Source organism: Diceros bicornis, chromosome 6, assembly GCF_020826845.1.
Source record: "Diceros bicornis minor isolate mBicDic1 chromosome 6, mDicBic1.mat.cur, whole genome shotgun sequence".
Lineage (NCBI taxonomy): Eukaryota > Metazoa > Chordata > Mammalia > Perissodactyla > Rhinocerotidae > Diceros > Diceros bicornis.
The window spans coordinates 71,238,096-71,259,961 of record NC_080745.1 but is presented as its reverse complement, the minus strand read 5'-3'; the positions used below and the strand labels follow the sequence as shown (position 1 = coordinate 71,259,961).

General features: G+C 39.1%; 1 protein-coding gene across 3 annotated transcripts in view; it reads left to right on the top strand.

Moving 5' to 3' along the window:
- Positions 1–21,866, top strand: part of SORCS1 (sortilin related VPS10 domain containing receptor 1) — a 477,606-nt gene that overhangs the window by 278,131 nt on the left and 177,609 nt on the right. For all 3 annotated transcript variants that reach the window (XM_058543953.1, XM_058543955.1, XM_058543954.1), the window contains exon 4: positions 17,945–18,103. In XM_058543953.1, coding sequence (XP_058399936.1) covers positions 17,945–18,103 — 159 coding nt within the window. The remainder of the gene's footprint in view (positions 1–17,944; positions 18,104–21,866) is intronic.

Below are 21,866 nucleotides of genomic sequence, written 5' to 3'. Positions count from 1 at the left end.
TGGGTGGGATGGGGCTTATGGGTATAACTCAGCACTAGAAGAATTTACCTCCAGGGGAAAAACGAATTTGATAAAGGGACTGGTGAGAAATGCTGTATGTCAAGAAGATCTACATCTTCTTGAAAATTTGCCATCTTAGATTTAGAAGCATGCTGAAGTTTCTATGATTTAAAGCCTCCGTTAGTACAAACTTGCTTTCTGCTGTCCTTGTTACCATAGGTTTACCTTGATTTCAGAAAATCTGAACTGCCGACACGTAAATTAAGAAATTCTTCACTTGACACAAAGAAACAGCGCACACTTCTTTTAAATAGCGGCTGTTCCTTGTACACTCTGCTAAATAAAGGCAAAACTTAAGACTCAAATGCCAGGATCTAGTGCCAAAAAAAAATCAATTAAAGATGAAGAATGGTATTTTTGGAAATGGTTGTATCGTTTACAGGTATATAGGATTTGATTCACTAAAATTTGATTTGCCCATAACATGGCTAGATCTATCTTTCACCCCAGAAAAATTATATAATGTTTGACCTGAAAGAGACACTAGAGACTATCCTTCCATTCCAATCCAGTGTTTTAGGATGATGAAATTTGGGCTCAGAGAGGTTAAGTGACTTCCCAGTTTCCCAGAACTAGACAGTGGCAGAAATGGACCAATTTTCCATTCCACTGCACATTGACTTCCCCCATTGCCTCTCCAGCAGCTCGCCCACTTTCACAGAACATTCCCATTTGGAACACCAGATCTCTTTCTTAGTCTTATAGTTGTAGGAAAATTTTTAACTTAATCATGTTGGATAACTTGAGTACACGTAGCAAACATAAATGCTGAAGATAAAAGAAAAATCCAGGGGCCTGCCCAGTGGCACAAGAGGTTAAGTGCGCTCGCTCCGCTGCGGCGGCCCGGGGTTCGCCGGTTCGGATCCCAGGCGCGCACTGATGCACCACTTGTCAGGCCATGCTGTTGCGGTGTCCCATATAAGGTGGAGCAAGATGGGCACAGCAAAATAGGAGGATTGGCAGATGTTAGCTCAGGGCCGATCTTCCTCACAAAAAAAAAAAACAGTCCATTATTCTAAGGGCTCAGAGTAGATGCAGATTTGGTCATCTCTCCAAACAAAAAGGATCTTCAGAACCAGAGCTTCTTTCCACACCTGTAGCCAGTAAGAACGTCACCTGATCTGTTCCTCAGTGTTCCCATTCTGATCATTTTGTATCTTGTTCTCACAGATAAATTTGAAAGTACTAGATTTACCTAAAGCCACAGAAGATCTAGAGTCAGTCATAAGAGTGAACTAACAACTGTTATGTGTCTTCTATGAGCTAACAATATATATAGTCAATGTTCCTCAGAGCTTTGGTTTTCTAGAAACTCCATGAACAATAATGGATTCTATCTTCGAATATATTTGGCAAATGTTACAAAAGTATCTCCCTCTTTTTGCTTGAGAGAGTGCTTTTCAGAGACTTTAGTAAACCAAAGGAACCTTTTTAAAGATTTTCTTTTTTCTAGTATTTCTCACATTTACATGACTATGGAATCTTTATGATGTTATAACTATTAATTTCACTCAGAAAATGCTGTGCTCAGTGCCTTGGCTCCATTTAATCATCATAAACACTTGCTTTGTGAAGTGGGGATTTTCAGCCCCATTTCATAGCCGTGAAAATGAAGGAACAGATATAATGAGTGATTTCCCAAGGTCGCATGACTAGCAATAATCAGAACTGGGACTCAAGGTTAAGTCTGTGATAGAGCTCCTACAGGACTCTCCATTCGAATACCAATTGGCTTGAACAGATGTGACTAGGGATTCTTTGGGCAGAGGCACTTTTTTTTTTTCCTTGTGAGGAAGATCAGTCCTGAGCTAACATATGATGCTGATCCTCCTCTTTTTTGCTGAGGAACATTGGCCCTGAGCTAACATCTGTGCCCATCTTCCTCTACTTTATATGGGACGCCGCCACAGCATGGCTTAACAAGGGGTGCATGAGTGCGCGCCCGGGATCCGAACCGGCGAACCCTGGGCCACGGAAGCAGAGTGTGCACACTTAACCACTTGCGCCACCGGGCTGGCCCCTAGGCAGAGGCACTTTATTTCAAGTAAAAAGAAAATGTGAGAGAGCATATGAATTGGGGGAAGTGAGGAATATCCCCAGTGTCTAATGTGCTCCCTGTCCTCTCAATCTGTTGTTTCTTGTCCCATTTTGAACAGCAACAAGGATACAGTACTTATCTTTTATTTTAGCTCTGAATTTATACTTTTTTTTTCTTGTATTAATGGCGAATGCCAACAGAGGCCAGCTTTTAGTGTTGAGAAGACAATGGAGGATGATTTAGATTGTGGCACACTGAAAAGCATGTGACTTCTCTCTATAGGGGATGGCAACTGTAAAGCTCTTGTTGATTATGGCCATACGGGAATAGGGTCCTGGTATGTCTGGGCATTATTGGAAAATCGGCTGATAAACAGTGCTCTTTGGACCAACATATCTACATCAAACAGAACTTGGGTTCTGGTCAGAGTCAGCCTGTGGACCGTGGGGATTTAACCTCTGCATTTCACTGTGCTACTTGCCAAGGAAAAAAGTCTTTCACTGAAATAATACTTTTTAGCCTGATGGTTTCCTCTGTGGCAGTCCCACGTTCTGTGGCTTAAGGAATTCCTTGAACATTGAAAAGGCACATGTGCTCATTTACATTGGCAAGTGTTAAACTGGGGAGACATATGTTTCCTTTATTCTCCCCTCCTGTTAGATCCTTGAAGAGTGTTGGTTGTCAGACTCAGCTGTAATTTCCCAAGTGGTATGTTTCTGAAAAATGTTTTTCAGAATTTCCTGTACTTATAAATCTGGCTGGAAATAACTATGAAGTATGATTGGAATCGCAGTGGATTGGAATCCTTGTGGCAATGCTTCACTGCCCAGCTTTCAGGATACTTTTATTTGGACTAAGATTGTCTGTATGTGTTCCTGACACACTTCTCTCAGTTGACCCATTGCAACAGCTTCCTCAGTGAGCTCCCCAACTCCATATTCTCTTCTCTTTAACCCAATTTTTATATTACCTCCAAATTGATCATTCTAAATGAGCGATAGTCTTTCATTCCCCTGCTTAAAAATCTTGAATCTGTACTTGTGACTCAGAATAAATAGATTCTCTGATATTCAAGTCAAAACCCCTTTGCGTGGTAGTGAAGCTCTTTCAACTTGGCTGTAGATGGCTTTTCCTAACTTCTGCCATACTGAGGACTTTGCTGTTACCTGAACATGTAATGCATGTTAACACTCTCCTGTCCTTGCATATGTTGACTCTTCTGCCATGAAACCCTTCCTGCCCCTTCTATCAAACACCTACACAGCCTTCAAAACCCATTTTAGTGTCAGGTGTTCTATGGCTCCTTCCCTCATTCCAACAACAGGAAAAAAAGTGTTTCTCTGTGTTCCCACAATGCTATGTATGTGTCAGGACTTATACAGCTGTACTTTTTCCACTGAATTTGCTCTATTATTTCTGTATTGGAGCCAGTTGTACAAGAATTCACAGTCTAGTAAGGCATTCAGTGTCTCATGTATCATTTAATCCCCAGTCTTAAGTATAGTAGCTATCACTTGGTGCCTAAAACTACTTAAATAAATTTGAAAAAAAAAAGAAGATGATGAAATGAACAGTTGAATGGTGAACATCTGGCCACCCCACAAGGAGTAAAAAATTGCTCTCAAAGAATCGTCTGTATTTCAAAAGTTTTGTTTTTCTATTTGTTCTTGAAATGCCTGAAAAGAGATTCTAGGAATTTTAATTTTTGAGAGTATGTCTACACAGTGACACATCACTTAATGACAGGGATATGTTTTGAGAAATGCATCATTAGGTGTTTTCATCATTGTGCGAACATCACAGAGTATACTTACACAAACTTAGGTAGTATAGCCTACTACACACCCATGCTATATGGTACTAATCTTAGGAGACTGCTGTCTTACATGTGGTCCATCATTGACAGAAATGTCATTATGCAGTGCATGACTTTTTTTATTGAAATATCCTATAGATAAGATAGAGTATAAGGTTCAATTTAGTGTCTTACTTGTGACTTGAAGGTAAATTGTATGAAAGAGGGAAAATTCTGTTTAGTTTATATTTCTTTTATATTTTAGGCAAATTTAAATATGTTGGTTAATAGCCACTCCAAGGCCATGCTCACTGGTTAGAAGACCTGCTTAGTATGTGGTCTAATGTTTGGAATGCAGATTTGGGAATGGTTCTTAGGTGTGAGCCATAGAAATGCCAAAAATGCTATGGAATTATCTTGGAGAAATCGTCATGCCCCACCCTGCCTAATTTCGCTCTCTTCAGGTTTGCTTCAATTTCCAGTTGGAATATCTTTTTTTTGTTGTTTTTGTTTTTTTGTGAGGAAGATCAGCCCTGAGCTAACATCCATGCTAATCCTCCTCTTTTTGCTGAAGAAGACCGGCTCTGAGCTAACATCTATTGCCAATCCTCCTCCTTTTTTTTTTTTTACCCCCAAAGCCCCAGTAGATAGTTGTATATCATAGTTGCACATCCTTCTAGTTGCTGTATGTGGGACGCGGCCTCAGCATGGCGGGAGAAGCGGTGCGTCGGTGCGTGCCTGGAATCCGAACCCGGGCCGCCAGTAGCGGAGCGCATGCACTTAACCGCTAAGCCACGGGGCCAGCCCCTGGAATATCTTAATTAACAAGTGCTGTGTAATGCTTGAATGAAAACATCAAGTATGTATAAAATCTTCTTAAATAGTAGTTTAATAAATCTGAATTTCTTTGTGCAGTGAACTATTTTTTATCATCTTACAATTTGTAATAAATGGGTGACAAGAAAGGTTTGCCTGTGAATTGATGACAGTCAAAAATAGAGAAATAATGTTTAGGGAACACAATTACTGATGTGTCGTGCAGTTTAGAGTATCTAATATATTAATTGTCTTCAAACTTGAAGTACTCACCTGGGGTCAACTGTGTGTATGTGTGTATAATATGTGCAGAATGATAATTTATTGCTTTTTTCCAGAAACTTAGATGAAGATAGAAAATAGGCATAAACAGACAGTTATAAATAGACTGTGAAGTAAGAATGGCAATTTATACAAATCAATAAGAAAAAGAGAAACAACCATGATTTAAAATGGAGAAAAATATGAACTGGCAGTCTACCAAATGAGGGTATTCAAATGTCTAAACACAAATGTCAAAAGGAAGAAAGAGAGGGAGGGAGAAAGGAAAAATTCACTATTATTAGCAATGTGTATTGACACAAAATATACCTTTTTCCTCAGTTAGCTTTGAAATTGTTATAAAAAGAGAGGAAAAATACGTACTGTTCGTGGTAGGTATTTCCCAAGTCCCTGCCAAGGAACTATGAATTAGTATTCTCTTCTTCTGAAAGACATTAGGTAATATGTCTTTCAGACCAAAAGGAATTACAAAATTCATATTTTTTGATACATAAATTCTACTTTGAGGAAATTACTTGAAGAAATCATAATTGATGTATAGAAATATTAATCTACATTAGGTCATAAGATTATATTAATGAAATTTGGAAACCTTCTAATAAGGTGTTAATTATATAGTGGTGTATCCATGCAATCAAATTCTATGTAGCCAATAAAAAATGATAACACGGAGGAATATTTAATAGCCTGGAAAATGTTTATAGTGTAGTTTTAAAGTGGGTAAAGCGGGTTAAAAGCAGAAAGTATCACATGGTATTCTCTCTTGCTGTGTAAACCTCTCTCTCTGTCCCCCCTTCAATTTATGTATATGTGTATGTATCTATATATACGTAGAAACAAAGATAGGGAAAGCAAACCTCAAAATGTTATTGATAATTATCTCTGCATAGTGATGTTTGAGTGATTTTTCTTTTCTTTTTTCTAAGTCCTTTTTTGGGGGGCATTTTTTGAAATTTTATGCAATGAATATATGTTAATTCTTGTTCATATTTGAAAAAAAATACTGAATTTTAGAGCAGGTAAGATGAATAATTTAAAAGAAACAAAATTATTGTATCATTGGCACACTCGTATCTAGAAAAACTGGACACCTGCCAAGTAGCTTGAAAACCTGCCCTCTTATCATTAGGCGCACCCTTTGTCTTCATCCTTTTGTTCTGAATTGAAGGAATTGGGTCCAGTACCAGCCATTTTGTGAACTGAGGAAGGACCAGGTTTGAGGGGCTCCCCAAGGGCAAGACTAAGCTGCAACCTGACACAGTTAAAGTGTGGCCTTCAGAGAAAAAGATCATGATTGATGGGAGCTCTAAAGAAGAACCTGCCAGTCTTAGAGACTACTCCACACAAGTGAAAGTCTAGAATGTCTAAGAAGTGGGAAGCAGCCACTCACTGTTTTACAGGCGAGGCTTTACTTGATGATGAAGATATTTGAGTAAGGTTTCTAGAAAAACATAAATTGGTTTTAAGACAGGTTTTACTTTGAAAATGTGTTCTTAATTTCATAAAATATGTCATCCAAAGAATTATTTAGATTGAAAGTGGAAGAGGTTTCTATTATATTGGTAGGAGCACGTCTGACCGTGGAAAGGTGTGGGGGTGGGGGCAGGGTAAGGAGAATGATTGGAACTCAGAAAACTATTTCATGTTCAAGGGAGAGCTCAGCACACTTCAGTAATTCCAGAAAGCATTACTATATTATAGTAAAATGAATTAATTGAGATATATTTTCATGACCCTGAGTTTCAGGGAAAGGTAAATAATATCTGGTCTATTCTATTAAGGAAGGTGTGAGTTTGTCCATGAGTTTGAAGACTTTTTTCTTTCATTAAACCTAATCACTGTTTTTAAAAATTTGCCCAGTTATCTGGAAAATTCACTTTTGGGAGAAATTTTCTGAAGGTTTCAGATAAAGAAATCTTCATCTCACTAGGATGACCGTATAATTTATTGTCCAAACCACACATTTCTGAGTGTCAGTAATAGTATTTATGATGGTGTAATAGGAGTAAACCAGGACTGTCCAGGACAAAATATGACATATGTTCACCCTATCTATAATCCATTCAGAGAAAACCAAACTGTCTTTCATGTGGTCAAAGCCGCTCCTAAATCAAGATCGGCCTACTTGGTAAATGATAGTATCTTTGTGGGCGTATTCAACCCATCATGAATATGAATCTCAGTCTCAAAATGCTTTTGTACAATCACAAAATAGAAGGGCACTTTTATAATTGCATGATAGCACCTTGATTAGGAATCAGTCTGGTAAGAATGCTAACTTGTGGGCCGGCCCCCTGGCTTAGTGGTTAAGTGTGCCGCTCTGCTACTAGCGGCCCAGGTTCAGACCCAGGGCGCGCACCGCCGTACTGCTTCTCCAGCCACGCTGAGGCCGCGTCCCACATACAGCAACTAGAAAGATGTGCAACTATGACATACAACTATCTACTGGGGCTTTGGGGAAAAAAGAGAAAAGGAGGAGGATTGGCAATAGATGTTAGCTCAGAGCCGGTCTTCCTCAGCAAAAAGAGGAGGATTAGCATGGATGTTAGCTCAGGGCTGATCTTCCTCACACACACACAAAAAAAGAATGCTAACTTCTGCGCAATTGTAGTGACTAGATACATAAAAGGTATTAGCCCGGATACATAAAGATCATGTTGTTTGCAAAGGTTCTATGATGGTAAAATTTTTGTTCTTTTTGAACCCTTTTTTTGCAACTCTTTTGTTCCTTTTGAATCAGGGTGCTGAGAAATCCACTGAAGTCAAGTGAGCTGATTTTGTGGTTATTTTCTTAAAGTATGAATTCTCTGTTGGTAGTAACTTGGAGCAGATGAGTGTTTTATAGGGTTGGCATAGTAGCAGTAGGAATTGAACTACACAGCAGGATGCATACAAAATAAAAAATGTAAAATAAAAATTTTGGATAGTTTTACACAGGCTTGTGCATGATAAAAATTGAACTTGCTGTATGTTTCTGGGACACATTTACCTTTCAACTGTTCACCCTCAGAACCAAATGGACTTTTATTTTTTTGTTGTTGGTCCAAGGCTATCTAAAAGTTGATTTATTTTGAGACCCAAGAGAACAATGAGTATCCTGTTTTCAATTGCTAAGTTATGTTATAATTGATATTGGTGCTTTTGTTGTGAACATAAAGGGACAAGGACTATTTTGCTTTTAAGAAACCTATTTTTTTGTGTGTGTGTGAGGAGGACCAGCCCTGAGCTAACATCCAATGCCAATCCTCCTCTTTTCTTTTTGCTAAGGAAGACTAGCCCTGGGCTAACATCCGTGCCCATCTTCCTCTACTTTATATGGGACACCGCCACAGCATGGCTTGCCAAGCAGTGTGTCGGTGCGCGTCCGGGATCTGAACCGGCGAACCCTGGGCCACCTCAGCAGTGCACACGCACTTAACCGCTTGCGCCACTGGGCGGCCCCTAAGAAACCTGTTTTTTATGGTATCAGATCCTTAATTAAATGATGGGATTGTAATGCCTTGATATGGGCTCTCTTATTAAAGAGTTAATTATTCACACTTCAGTGGACATTTAGCAGATCTATCCTTCCATAATTTAATCTGAGTAATTTATGCACCCTGAAAATCCACAGTCTGGAATTTCTTAACCTTGGGTCCCTTGATGTCTCTGAGACTGACTAACAATAAAATTCATTTGGTCTTCAATAAATGTTCACCTTGACTTGATATCACATTAGGAATTTACAGCCTTCAAAAGTTTAAGGTTGTGAAACCCAATGAAATATCTAACAACCTCAAGTTATCTATATCCCAGATACATTATAATTGTGAGAAGACCTTGTTATTCATATTGAATATAACAATAATAACAAACTTTTTGTTACACCTCCCTTCTTTTAATTATAAGTGACAAATTGTACAGAAAAAATAGTTCTTGTCATATATCTCCAAGATGGCTGCCACCAATTCTCATCATCCTTTTGTACGTGTTTGTATGTGTCCTTCCTCCCTTAAGAGACGGAGTCTATTTTAACTCCCCCCCCACCTCAAATCTAGCCCAGAATTGGTGATTTGTTTGACTAATAGAATGCAGTAAAATGGATGTCCTGGGACTTTTTTTTTTTTTTTTGTGAGGAAGATCAGCCCTGAGCTAACATCCATGCTAATCCTCCTCTTTTTGCTGAGGAAGACCAGCTCTGAGCTAACATCTATTGCCAATCCTCCTCCTTTTTTTCCCCCCAAAGCCCCAGTAAATAGCTGTATGTCATAGTTGCATATCCTTCTAGTTGCTGTATGTGGGAAGCGGCCTCAGCATGGCTGGACAAGCAGTGCATCGGTGCGCGCCTGGGATCCGAACCCGGGCCACCAGTAGCAGAGCGCACGCACTTACCTGCTAAGCCACTGGGGTGGCCCGTCCTGGGACTTCTGTAGCCAGGTCAAAAGAAGCCTTGCAGCTTCCACTTGAATCCCTTGAAATGCTTGCTCTTGGGACACTCACACTGGAGGAAGCCAGCCACCAATTAATAAATCCAACAACCGTGAAAATGCAACGTTATGTGAAGTTCAAGCTACATGGAGAGGATGGGATGCCATGTAGAGAGAAAGAGAGAGGCTAAAGCCAAATACCTGAGTAAAGGGGCCATCTTGGAAGTGGAACCTCCAGTTCCAGCCACCACAGTTGACGTCGTATGGACTTGAAACTATCCAGCTGAGCTCTGTCCAAATTCCTGACCCACAAAACCATGAGCATAATAAAAGGTTGTTTTAAGCCACTATTCTGAGGTAGTTTGTTACACAGCAATCAATACATAGAACAGAGGTCCTTTTCTCTTTAATATACTGTACCAGTTCTGTTGCTTCTGAGATGTATTTTGAGATAGAATTAGCCCAAGATATAGAAACGCCTAGAAAATGCAATCATGGAAAGAAAATCATCGTCTTAAAACACTGCACTACTATATTGCCTACTCTGGAAGAGAAGAAGAAAGGAGAGGAAAAGCAGCAGATAATGTAATTATGCTCAGGGGCATGTTGATTAAGCACATTCACCCTTTTCTGCCTCTCAAAAACAACTTGAGACGATCAGTGCCTGTGATTAAATAATTGAAGAACTGACAAAAAATTTTACATGAAATAAATCTCCTTGTTAACAGGAGGCACTTCTTGCTGGATGATCCCCTGCAGCCCCACTTCCTGAGAGCTCTGCAGTAGAGCTGCAGAGGTGATCCTCACATCACTAATCTGCAAATCCTGTTTGAGAGAAGTCTCTGGTGGTCTCCATAGTCTTCTCAGGAAAGCTTTAATAGTAAAATATATTAGCAAGGTCTCATGTGTCTAAGACTTCATTAATCTTCCCAATACTCCCTGGTATATTTGCCCATTTACCATGAAGCATTAATTTAAGTAAGTAAAACTAAAATATACTTGTCAGGATGATGATACAAGTAGAGCAAGGGATGAAAAATATGGGTACATTCTGTTCACTAATTTTTAGAAAGGATTCATTCCTACAGGCTCTTCTTTTCATTCTTCTGACTTCCAACTTGACATTTATTCAAACTCTGAAATCAAATGCAACAACTTAGAGATTTTACCAAAAATGGTGTGTCCCTCACCTAAATGAATGTTAAAATATACCTATAGCCTCTCTTTCTTGCTCTCTCTTCCTCCCCACGTCCTCCTCTTTATCATTTCTGGTGGAATAAAGAGATTTCTTATCATTAAATGAACATCGTTTCTTGTAAAGTTTCCCATGAGCAAAGAAGATGAATGTCCGTTTCTCCCAGCATCACGGCTCCTTCTGATAGCAGCTAACATTTTAAAATGATGTAACCTTTTGGCATTTTATAGATCTTTGGGGATTTAAGAGAGAAGTTACTCTGGGACTTGTAATGACCATGGGAGTGTGTTCTGATTGAGTGTAAGGGGAGGCTATGCTGGGATTTTTAAGGCGGCTCAAATATTCTCAAGGTATTTAATCAGTCTCCATAGCAACTGCAGTAATAAAAATGTCTCTTGAATTTGTGCATCATTTTTTCCTCTAAAATACCGATTTTTAAAACCAGATGATACAATGCTAAGCATTAATGAATATTCCATATTCCCCACTATCCCCTTGGTATGATAAAAGCTATTTCTCTGCCAAAATGAGTTCATGTTTCAGATGCCAATTAGACATAGAATCTGTTTATTAAGAAAACAGTTACATTGTAATTATTCTTGTTGGTTTTAGCATAAACTTCTTTGAGAATTAGCTTGTGGGAAAATATTTATCTCCCCACCTGTACTATCATTAAGTCAGAACATTTTGCCCCTGTCTATCATTTTTTTCTCATCTGTACTTATGATAAAGCATAAAGCCAGTCTTAATGGAGGAGTGATGCTAGAAGGATAAGGAAAAGGAGACCTGGGCCACTGTGAAAGATCTGAGTGTGAACCAGGTCTTGGTATTTGATCTCATAGATTTATATTTAAAGCCAAAAAAAAATTATCTTTATGTCTTCAAGAATATCTCACCAATCATCTTATTGTTGAGAGTCTCCGTTATCTAGCTCCTAGTTCCTTATTGCCAACCCCGTTTTTCCCATCTAGGCAATATTTTTATGAGATATTTGCAATACAAGGTTTATCTCTCTCTGTCTACACAACTCAACTATCTCATTTTAGCAAAACATATAGTACTAAATGTGCCATCCTTTGTGAAGTAATAATAGTAACGTTCGCACAAAACTTAACATTGCTTTCACACAGATGATTTTATTTGCTCTTCACACAAGCCTGTGCAATGTGTGCCATAGAGCTTTACCACTGACTAGCTCTGTGACCTTGAGCAAATAGCCTCATTTCTCTAAGCCTCATTTCCTCATCTGCCAAATGGACATAATAATATGTATCTGAAGTATTTTTTAACAATTTAATGAAGTAATATATTTTACAGGTTTAGTAGAGTGCCTGGTACACAACAGATGCTCAATAAATGTAAGTTTTTTTATAGTATCACTACTCTCAATGAGAAAACTGAGGCTTTTCAAAAGATTAAGTGAGCCATGAGCTCTTCAAAGTGGCATCCCTGATATATGGCAGAGATAAATCTCAAATGCATCTTTGGAGTCAGGTCCCATGCTATTTCCTGTGATTATAGTACATATTTACAGTTTGTTTTTGCTCCTTCTCATGGCATGAATGGACTTCACTGAACACACTCTCTTGCTTTCTCTTTTCTGAGGAAGTGCACACATCCACAGCAACATTGACTAGGGTCAAGTTTAGGATTTGATCATAGCTCTTCTTGTGGGAAACAAGTTTGTAGTTCACGATTCCCATGCTTAGCCCTGCAGATCAACCCGCCCATATACATGGGCATGTGTTTTCTTTGTGGAGGGTCAGTGCCATCCACAGTAATGGAAGCAGAGTCTCACAGTGAAATGGTGTTTTTTAGTTTGAGATTCTCTAAGGTGACTCAAAGGAGAGGGTTGTAGTAATTTCTTTCTTGAATTGTCTTCCAAGGAGTGTAACCCATATGTTGTCATTCTTGATGGCCTTACTCTTCTTTTCTGTACTCTATAGGGTTGAGTAAAAGGAGTATTAAATGAATTGTCATTGGTGTTACATAATAATTAATAGGCGGAGTCTTCTGACATGGCTATTAAGAGACATGTGAAGGACTGAAATTGTATTGTACACTTCTTGAAAACTATTTTTTCCCCTAAGAAATCAAAGTCTTTGGGCTCTCAAAAAAAAAAGTTTAAAAGTAAGCTCGCAAAATAAACTCTTTAGAATACAGTGCCAAACTTTCCGTGCAATTTCATTGAAATCAACTTTCATGTCACAAGTAGATGGTCTATTGCCCAAATGTGTCTTGATCTCTTAGTATTGAATGACCCTACTTTGTGTTACTGAACATGGACTGTGCGTTAGGTGAGCTTCGCTGAGTTTGAGGGGGTGGGAGGGGGTCTAGGACAAGTGATTGCACACTGGGTCCATCTTTCTACAGTTTGTTTTCTATCAATGTATAGTTATTTGAAACTTTTTCTACTTAATCAGTTTCCTCTCCTTTTCTCACTATTGTTTGTACTTCAGTGATTTCCTTTTCATGGGTCATTCTGGGATCCTGTGTAACTTTCCCTAATATTGTCCTCCAAACAGTTGCCAATTGATAAGTATTTATTGCTCTCACCCTCAGCTCATCAGGGAAGGATAAATGCTCAGCTCATATTGGGAATAGACAGTTTTTCCGCTCACATTGGTCAGCAAATAATTTACTTGCTCTAATTACATTTTGCTTAATTTGTTTTTAATATTGAAGCCAGAGGTTTGCAAATAGTCTCTTATACTGTTTATAGATAGATTTTTGTTTGAATAAAGTGGTTAGATAACTGGAGTGCCCAACTACTGCTATTACTATTTTTCTTTGACATTGTCATTATCATTGTGGAATGTATTTATTGTGCACCTGTGATATGGGCCTCTGAATCTGAATTAAGCCTTGAGCAAAGCAAGAGAGAGATCCCCAGTACATTACCTATTCTTGATTCCAGTCCAAGAATGACAAGGAATAGACAAATGAGCAAACAATGATGAACAACACAGAAATTAAATACTCCTTGCTTTAAGACCAAAGGAATTGTGGGGAAAAGTATATGCATAGAGGTGGTGAAGCTGCCCTTTATTAACTTCACCCCATCTAACCAGGTAAATGATGGAATTCCAAAAACAACACTGCTAGGAAAAGAATCTCGAAAACTGAATAGTAGCAGCATTCCTCTGGGAGGAATGTCTTCTGTAGACACCTGGAAGTATCAGAAGGCTACCACGCAACCTTTTGTAGAATTACATCATGTAGCCATGTGTTAAAACCGGAAGCAAGTCAAAGAGAGTGGAGATGCATTTAATTTTTGACGACACTGAGCTGTCAGAAAGACTAATACCAAAAAAAGGAAGAAGTGATGTATTTGAAATCTATAAATTGCATTTCATGTTCATTTGTCACCTCTAGGAAAAGCAAATAAAGTTTCTTCCTTTTCCTGAGGTGGGTGATGAATCATTGCTTAGAGTTGGGTGGTAGGAGCCTGTGTTGCCGTTATTGACTTTCTATGGAAAACAATGTAGTCAGTGCAGCGTCTGCACACCCTGCAGGGCATAAGTAAACTGCCTCTAATCACTCATGGGCTGATCTGAACAGAAAATAATTACTTTCCTGTTAAAGACAGACTCTTCCCCTTTTTTTCCACCCTCCTGCCTCCAAGTAGAATAGCAGGGATTTGTTTAAAAGGACTCAGACTCTTAATATCACAGGGATCCATGGAGAATGCAGGGATGAAGAGGACTTACGCCTTCACTCATTTATTTGTTCATTTACAAAGACATATGGACCTACCATGGACCAAGCTTTATGCCACGCAAACAATGATCCCTCTTTTTAGAGAACTTACTTTAGGAATTGTACAAAGTTTGGAATCATGACTTTTACAAAGTCCTAAAATTCTGCTGTTCAAATCACATTCCAGAATGCAGAGGATTAAACACAGCAAAACACCGTTTATTCAAAGTCACATGAAGAGCCAGAAGTGGGAGAGAGCCAGTGTGAAGCAGCAAAAACAGGCAATATTGAACATGTTTAAGGAATGTAGTCTATTATTTTTTGAGGAGTATTCACTAACTTGAAGTTACCATTTTGATAGTATTTCCCAGTAGAATTTATAAACAACATCATTTATGTCTAAAGATTGGATCGCATTTATTTTTCTATTGTTTCTTTTTCTCAAATAGGTTAAACATTTTCTATTTAGAGCTTGCTTAAATTTTTTATTATTATTTACTTTTAATAACCTACAAAATGACAGAGCAAACTTCGACCCATTTGAAATAAAATTACTAAAGAATATGAGTTTGAAGACTGAAATAATAAGATTTTACTTATTCGGTTAACAATAATTCATTAAGTACTTACTAGAGTTCAACCACTGCACCAATTGTAACCTAATTATATCGAAGGTTGTGATTAAGTAATTGAAATACATTGTACACAATGGTGTATATTAAGGTGTGTGCATGCATTTCTGTGTTTATGATTCAGTTGGAAATGAATATAGGCCATAATAGTAAATGAAAAAAATCTGAATGAAAAGCTCAATCCATGATATGATATATAGATGTGGGTAAAGAGGTAGAAAGAAGCACAAACATAGTTTAGCTTGTTGAAGGGATAGGGTCATGAGGAATTTATTTTTCTTTTATTTTGAATTCTACTGGTGGTCTTATAAAGTTGTTTGTGCCATAAAAAATGGCTAAACAAAAGTGGATCCAGATTGTCCTGTTTGTTTTGAGTGGATTTGAATTGAGATTTGACAGAGGAACCACTGGAAGGTTTGTGTAATACAGACATACCTATAAATCTTACAGAGGGAGTTCTCTGACATCTTCCATCATTTCCAAAATTTAAAATTCCCAGATAGAGAGTTTCAGGTGAGGACTGTACAGAGAAGGTGATTTTGGTCTACATATTTTCAGTACCCAGAAGAAAAGCCAAGGAAGCCAGAAGTTTTATTTATTCGATATTAAGTATCCGTATGTTTGAAAGTATTTGCGTTACTCTACCTCCCCTCATCTAATATAACCTGGATGCAGAACATCTCATACAATCTGATGATTTAGAGCATAAATGAGTGTCAAAAATATTTTAAATAAATGCGAAACAAAAATCAGCTTGATTTGAGGATATTCTGTAGGCCCGGTGTTTTTATTTTGGTGAAGTATTCTTCCAGGAGAAGCAGGTGGTGCGATCTGCACTCATGGGAAGAGAGGAAAACATATTCTGGTTAACAGGGAAATAGAAAATCAGAGGGGGGAAACATCACCTTGCCAGAGACAATAGATACTCTATAAAATGAGCCTCTTCATATTATCATGGAAATTACTTTTTGGCAGTATTGCCAAAAGTTGTTATGTATTATTGTTAATTGTGGTTGGAGACACAAAGCACTATGATCATTTGATGACTTATTTGTTATTTGGAAAATGACAGCTTTTATGTGCCAGTAAATATAAAATCACCTGGAAATATTCTTGTGAATTTAGGAGCCATCTGAACATCCTTGCTTAATGCGTAGATGGATTTTAATGAAGCCATGTGAATTTGTAGTTAGCCGATTACCTGGTAGCTCCATGTCAGCCATCCAATGAGGGAACACTACCTGCTTGGTGAATGCGAGACAGAGAAACCTATAACTCTGAAAGAACTCATGGTTAGGGGACAGTGGCTTCACGGACATGGTATGAGAGGCAATTAGTCTCCAATTTCGTGTGTGCTTTCCATCTTGTCTGGAGTACGGCTGGCAGCCACAGCATTCCGTTCACTGTACCACATCCCTTTTCTCTTCTTCAAGAAGCGGAAGTTGAAAGAACAGCAAGGAACCTTAAATTCACCCTGGATAACATAAACACAGTTCAGGCTGAGTGTGTCTGGTGTGTGATCCTTATGTGCCTTTTGCAGTAACAGGACACCACTTTCGAAGATGACACTAACTATTCTGAGGCTTTAATATGATTGCTTCTGAATGCTTGAGAAAGCTCTGTGTGTTTACCTGGCACTATACTCTTTTATGACACGGGTCTATTTTTTTTTTTTTTTTTCCTTTCTCTCTCTCTTCTTTTCCTGCAACTGCCGCATCCTTGGCTGGTAATCTTTAAACCCCAGGCTGCAGGGATTTCTCTTCATACAGCCACACATTAAGCACATCTTGCATGCTTCCCTGAACCAAACTCAGAAAGTGCCAATTAATACGTTGATGGGGAAGAAGTCAACGGGTAGCATTAAGGCTGCCTTTCTGGAGGCATTAGGTGCGCACTTTGACTGAGTCAAAGGAGACCTGCAGAGTCAGGAATGAGGTACTTTATCACACATTCCTATCCCACATAAAACCAAAGAATAAAATGCAGTTTTCAGGGCAGCTCCTCCGTCTTGTTCCTATTGTGGTTTGTTCGCACTGCTCTGGCCAAGTGCAACCATCCCAATGAGAGAGTACAAAGCTTCTGAAGCTATGAAATTTTACACGTGTACAGCATAGCATATTCTCTTGTCAGTAGGCTAAAGATTGAGAAGGGCATCCAGCTGCTCCTTGCATGGAGCTTCCATTCAAACTGTCATGGCGTCTTTCCACGTGACTACTCTGAAAACTCTTTTCACTTATTCATTATTTATTCATTCATTCACTTGACAAATATTTATTGCATATGCAATATATGCTGGGCCTTACTCTAGCTGCTGGGAATACACCTGTGGGGGAGAAAAATAGAGAAATATCAAATATCCCTATTCTCATGGAGTTTATGTTCTAGTAGGAAGTATACAGACGATGAACAAAATAAATAAGTAACTTGTATAATAGGTTAGAAGGTGGTAAAATGGCCTCTGTACAATGCCCAGAGAATGTTTTAGAAACCCCAGCCTTTGACTCAAGACTCAGATAATCAGGCTAAGAGTAGGATGACATGGGATGTTCTGGATTTGAACAAGAGGTCTTGTGATAGAGAAAAACCAACAGACTCCATCCTCTGTCTATTTCTTTTCACCTATCCCACAACAGACTGTGGCAAGTCTTGCTCTTTTATTCCTCCAAAAAGGAAAGTAGACAAGGCACAGTAGGAAGGAGGGTTGAGGTTAGGGGAACACTGGGAAATATTTCAGATTAAAGAAATAACCTTGGAACAAAACAAAGGTCATATAGAAGAGAAGAAATGCAGTCATCTGTTTCCTCTTCCTTCCTTCCAACTTGTCCGGCCTCTTTCATTTCTTAGTGAAAATAGGTCCACAGTGTTGGTCCAAGGTAGGAGAACAAAGCTGACAGAGTCAAGGTCCTTGTTTGGCCTACTCCTTTTTCCTCCCTTGTCAAAATTTTAGCTCATTTTTAAGTTTTGTGAATGCATAAACTTAACTTTCTGTTGTTTTCCTTCCCCAACAATTCTTTGCTGCAGATTATGTTACTCACAGACCCGGAGATTGAGAGTAGCTTATTGATCAGCTCAGATGAAGGGGCAACCTATCAAAAGTACCGGCTGAACTTTTACCTCCAGAGCTTACTCTTCCACCCCAAGCAAGAGGACTGGATTCTAGCATACAGCCAAGACCAGAAGGTGAGTCTGATGACCTTGTTTGAGACAACGGTGCATGGTTCTCTAGGGAAAAGACCGATAGTTAATCATCTCTATGTTTCTTCTCAATGATTATTTTTGTTGTGTGGTATCCTGAACTCTTTGCCAGTGGGGCGAGGTGCAGCAAGGCAGACCTCAGATTGCTTGCTTGAGCTGTGTAAATGTCTGAACCAGCATACAAAGGACAAGCTTGACACTAAGGAGGATATTGTGGAGAGGCAGTTCTTAACCTGGATGCTTCAGGCCGTCAGGAGCCCCCAACGCCCATGGAATTTGAGACAGAGTCTTGTGTATGTGCAGATGTGATCATTTTTCTGGATAAAGAACCCATAGCTTTCCTTAGAGCCTTATAGGGAAGGAGGACCCTGAAAAGGTTAAGAACACTGACTAGGGATTTGCTAAAACAGTGAGAGAAATAGCCAAAGGAGCAATAATAATGTACCTAGATAACATTATTCAGAACCAGGTAATCTCAGGGCTTGTCTTCTCTTGGTTGTTGGATTGAAGGAGAGGTCTACTTTTTAAGAAATCATTGAGTGAATTTATACTATTATATGTCTGTGTGTGTGTGATATATGTGTATATATTTTATGGGATACATACTATAAAATTTATCATGTACTCTATACTAAAGATACACTGTAAAATACATGTAGCCCCTGGTTTTAAGAAACTTATATTCTCAGGATATAAGGCTAACAATAGCAAATACAATTAAGTTAAAATTAAAAGAAACAAAATATACACAGGCAAATGTGAGACTCCAGCCATAAAAGCCAAAAGGAAAATAGGTGCAATATTGGAATGCTCCTTGTGGAATGCATGATTTTGTGAGGCATTCTGAGTATTCTCCTTAGATGAATCATATGTTAGAAATTACATATATTTAAGAAATACTGGACTGACATGATTGAGGAGGATATTCTAGAGTTTTATCTGTCAGGGGTGGTATAAATGTGTGGAGTTCTTCCTGAAGGGAGGGGAATGCTGTAAGCAACCTTCCAAGGTCTCTACTGACCCAAGCATTTTGGAGGAAGCAAATTAGAATTCTTAGGGTTGGAGATTTATTCATGCTGCCCTTACTGCCAAATAAAATGCACATTAAGCCTAAAAATAGAAAAGATTTACAATTAGTATTTTTTTCCTCTTGAGCAGCCTGGCTACACTTTCAGCAGAATGTACAATTTCATTCCTGGAGTCAAGCCACAGTGTATCTGATCCAGGATGGTCCAGTTACCAGAGGCGAGGCTGAGCAGCTCAGGACACAGAGTATTAGTCATTTAATCCACTGGGTTATTGTATTTTATTTGACAGTTTGTTGATTTTCCACCTGATGCCAGAGGCACAGTGAGGGCCAGATTTACCTGGCTACTTAACTATGCATCTTTGCAATTATACTGCAGGAGATGTCCAAAAATGTAACCCTTCATGTCCCAGTACGTCAGACAGTGCCTCCCATGATCACTGTGGCAGATTGGATAACCCTGGAGGAGTTAAGACATCCAGACTGTGGTCCCAGCTAAGCCACTTATAGTGAATAGTACTTGGCGTTGGTTTTCTTTGTCTTAAAATGTGTTTGTAAGGATAACTACAATTGCAGGTGCACTTCTAATGAGATTGGGAAAAAAAAAGAAACAAATATTAGACTCCACATCTGTTTTAGGTACTCAGCATGGTGCAGTGTTGGTATAAAATAACTATATCAAGGATCATTCAATCCATCTGGGGAGAGAAGATAAATACACATGAGCTCACCAATAATCTAACAGAAGCCAAAAAGGCAGTGCCCTCATTCACACATAATGGTCACCCAATCAAAGTAGCTGGATGCAGTGTATGAAACTGACAGCCTGAAGTTCAGGAGATGGAGATCTTATGAAATGATTTCACCTGGACCTTAATGAATATGCCATATTTCTGTTGTGGGGGGCACATTTTACACAAAAGGAATGTCATCAACAGTAATATAAAGTTAGAAAAACCATGTTTACAGGCTTGTGAATGTGTCTATTTGGCTGAAAGTGAAATTTGGTAAAGTTAATTATGTATATATACTTTTGGAACTTAATCTTGATTATTTTTGACTGCTTTGACTATTAGGCAAATTAATTTTTGTTTTCCTGATTAGGAGCCTTTTGAAAATTTTGGTCAGTAGAGTGATGTGTTCAGAGCTGTAGATTACAAAGATTAATATGGTAGTAATATTAGGATGAACTGTGATAACATGAGATCAAAAGCAAGAAGACTAGTTAAGATGATATTGCAGTAGTCCTAGTCTGGACCAAAAAATATCTTGTGATGATAGACCAAACGAATTCTATCATTTTTGAGCTGGAAGAAGCCTTAACAGTCTTTGTTTTGTATGTAGCTAATGAACCGAAAGTCTGAGAAGTTAATGAATTTTCCCAAAGGGAAAAACCACTCACTGGTGTCATATGTCAAAGTTCAGTGAATGGAATAAAGCCTTACATGAAACTTCGTAGGGTTCTCATTCTTTTTTTTTTTTTTAATTTTATTTTTCCCCCAAAGCCCCAGTAGATAGTTGTATGTCATAGCTGCACATCCTTCTAGCTGCTGTATGTGGGACGTGGCCTCAGCATGGCCGGAGAGGCGGTGCGTTGGTGCACGCCCGGGATCCGAACCCGGGCCGCCAGCAGCGGAGCGCGCGCCCTTAACCGCTAAGCCACGGGGCCGGCCCGGGTTCTCATTCTTGATGGGGATATCTTGAGACTAGCAAGCAGGCAGAAACCAGCCTTTCTGCTAAGCTCTCAGTTTCTCTAGGAGAAAAGGAAGAAGAAATCATCCTGGAAAAAAACTATGGCTTACCTGCTAATAAGATAGGGGTTGGAGAAGAACTCCACATCTCAGGGCTTGAATCACAGAATGAGGAGTGGGCCATTAGCTGGGAGGGGAGTGGGCTGCAGCCTTCAGATAGCCATTAGCTGATGGTGTTGGCTGGAAGTCAAGTTGAGAGGGTCTGTGGCCGCTCAGGTGGGTCAGTGATATGGAAATAATAGCTGGCAATCACCCATGAATCATGGAGCTTTTAACACTGGTGGGATGCAGCAATAAGCACCAAGGAGGGCCCCATGCTGCTGTTGGCAGGCCAATGACTGTATTTGCCCAGGAAAATGGAACATTTATTCTTTCATATAAGTATTGCTCATCAATTTTTCTCTGACAGCTGCTATTGCTGCTGCTGCAGAACTCCCAGCTAAGATCTTAGCCTCAGTGCTAGTATTCACTTTGCTGGATGCTGTTTTACACTAGCCTGTGGTGAGCAGAATCCTCAGGCAAAAGGTACTGTCTCTTAGAAAGTATCTTGTTGAGCTGGCAGGTCCTTCAGAACTCACCTGTGAAGAGTCCTCCTCTCTTCTCTTCTTTCATTGTTTGCTGTCTTCATTGTCTTTTGTAGCATATTGTCCCTCTTTTGAATACATAGCCACCTTGATTTTTCCCTTATTTCCCTGCCATTGTTTTTTCTCTCCTTCAATGAATGAGAATTTTAAGGCCCTGAGGAGAGTCTGGATCTTTGGCTTGCAGGATAGAGCCCCATATGGGCTGCGATGCTCTGCTCTGACTACATTTCATCTTGAATGCCTCAACCGCCAGAGGAGGCTGTTTGATGTGAGCATTTTAAGGGACTCAAAGAGTTTTGTTGAACAGACTGTCTTTTCTGGCCCAAGATAGAGTTTTACTGGCCATCAGTTCCGTGGGAAGCCAAATTTTTAAAAAAAATAGCTTT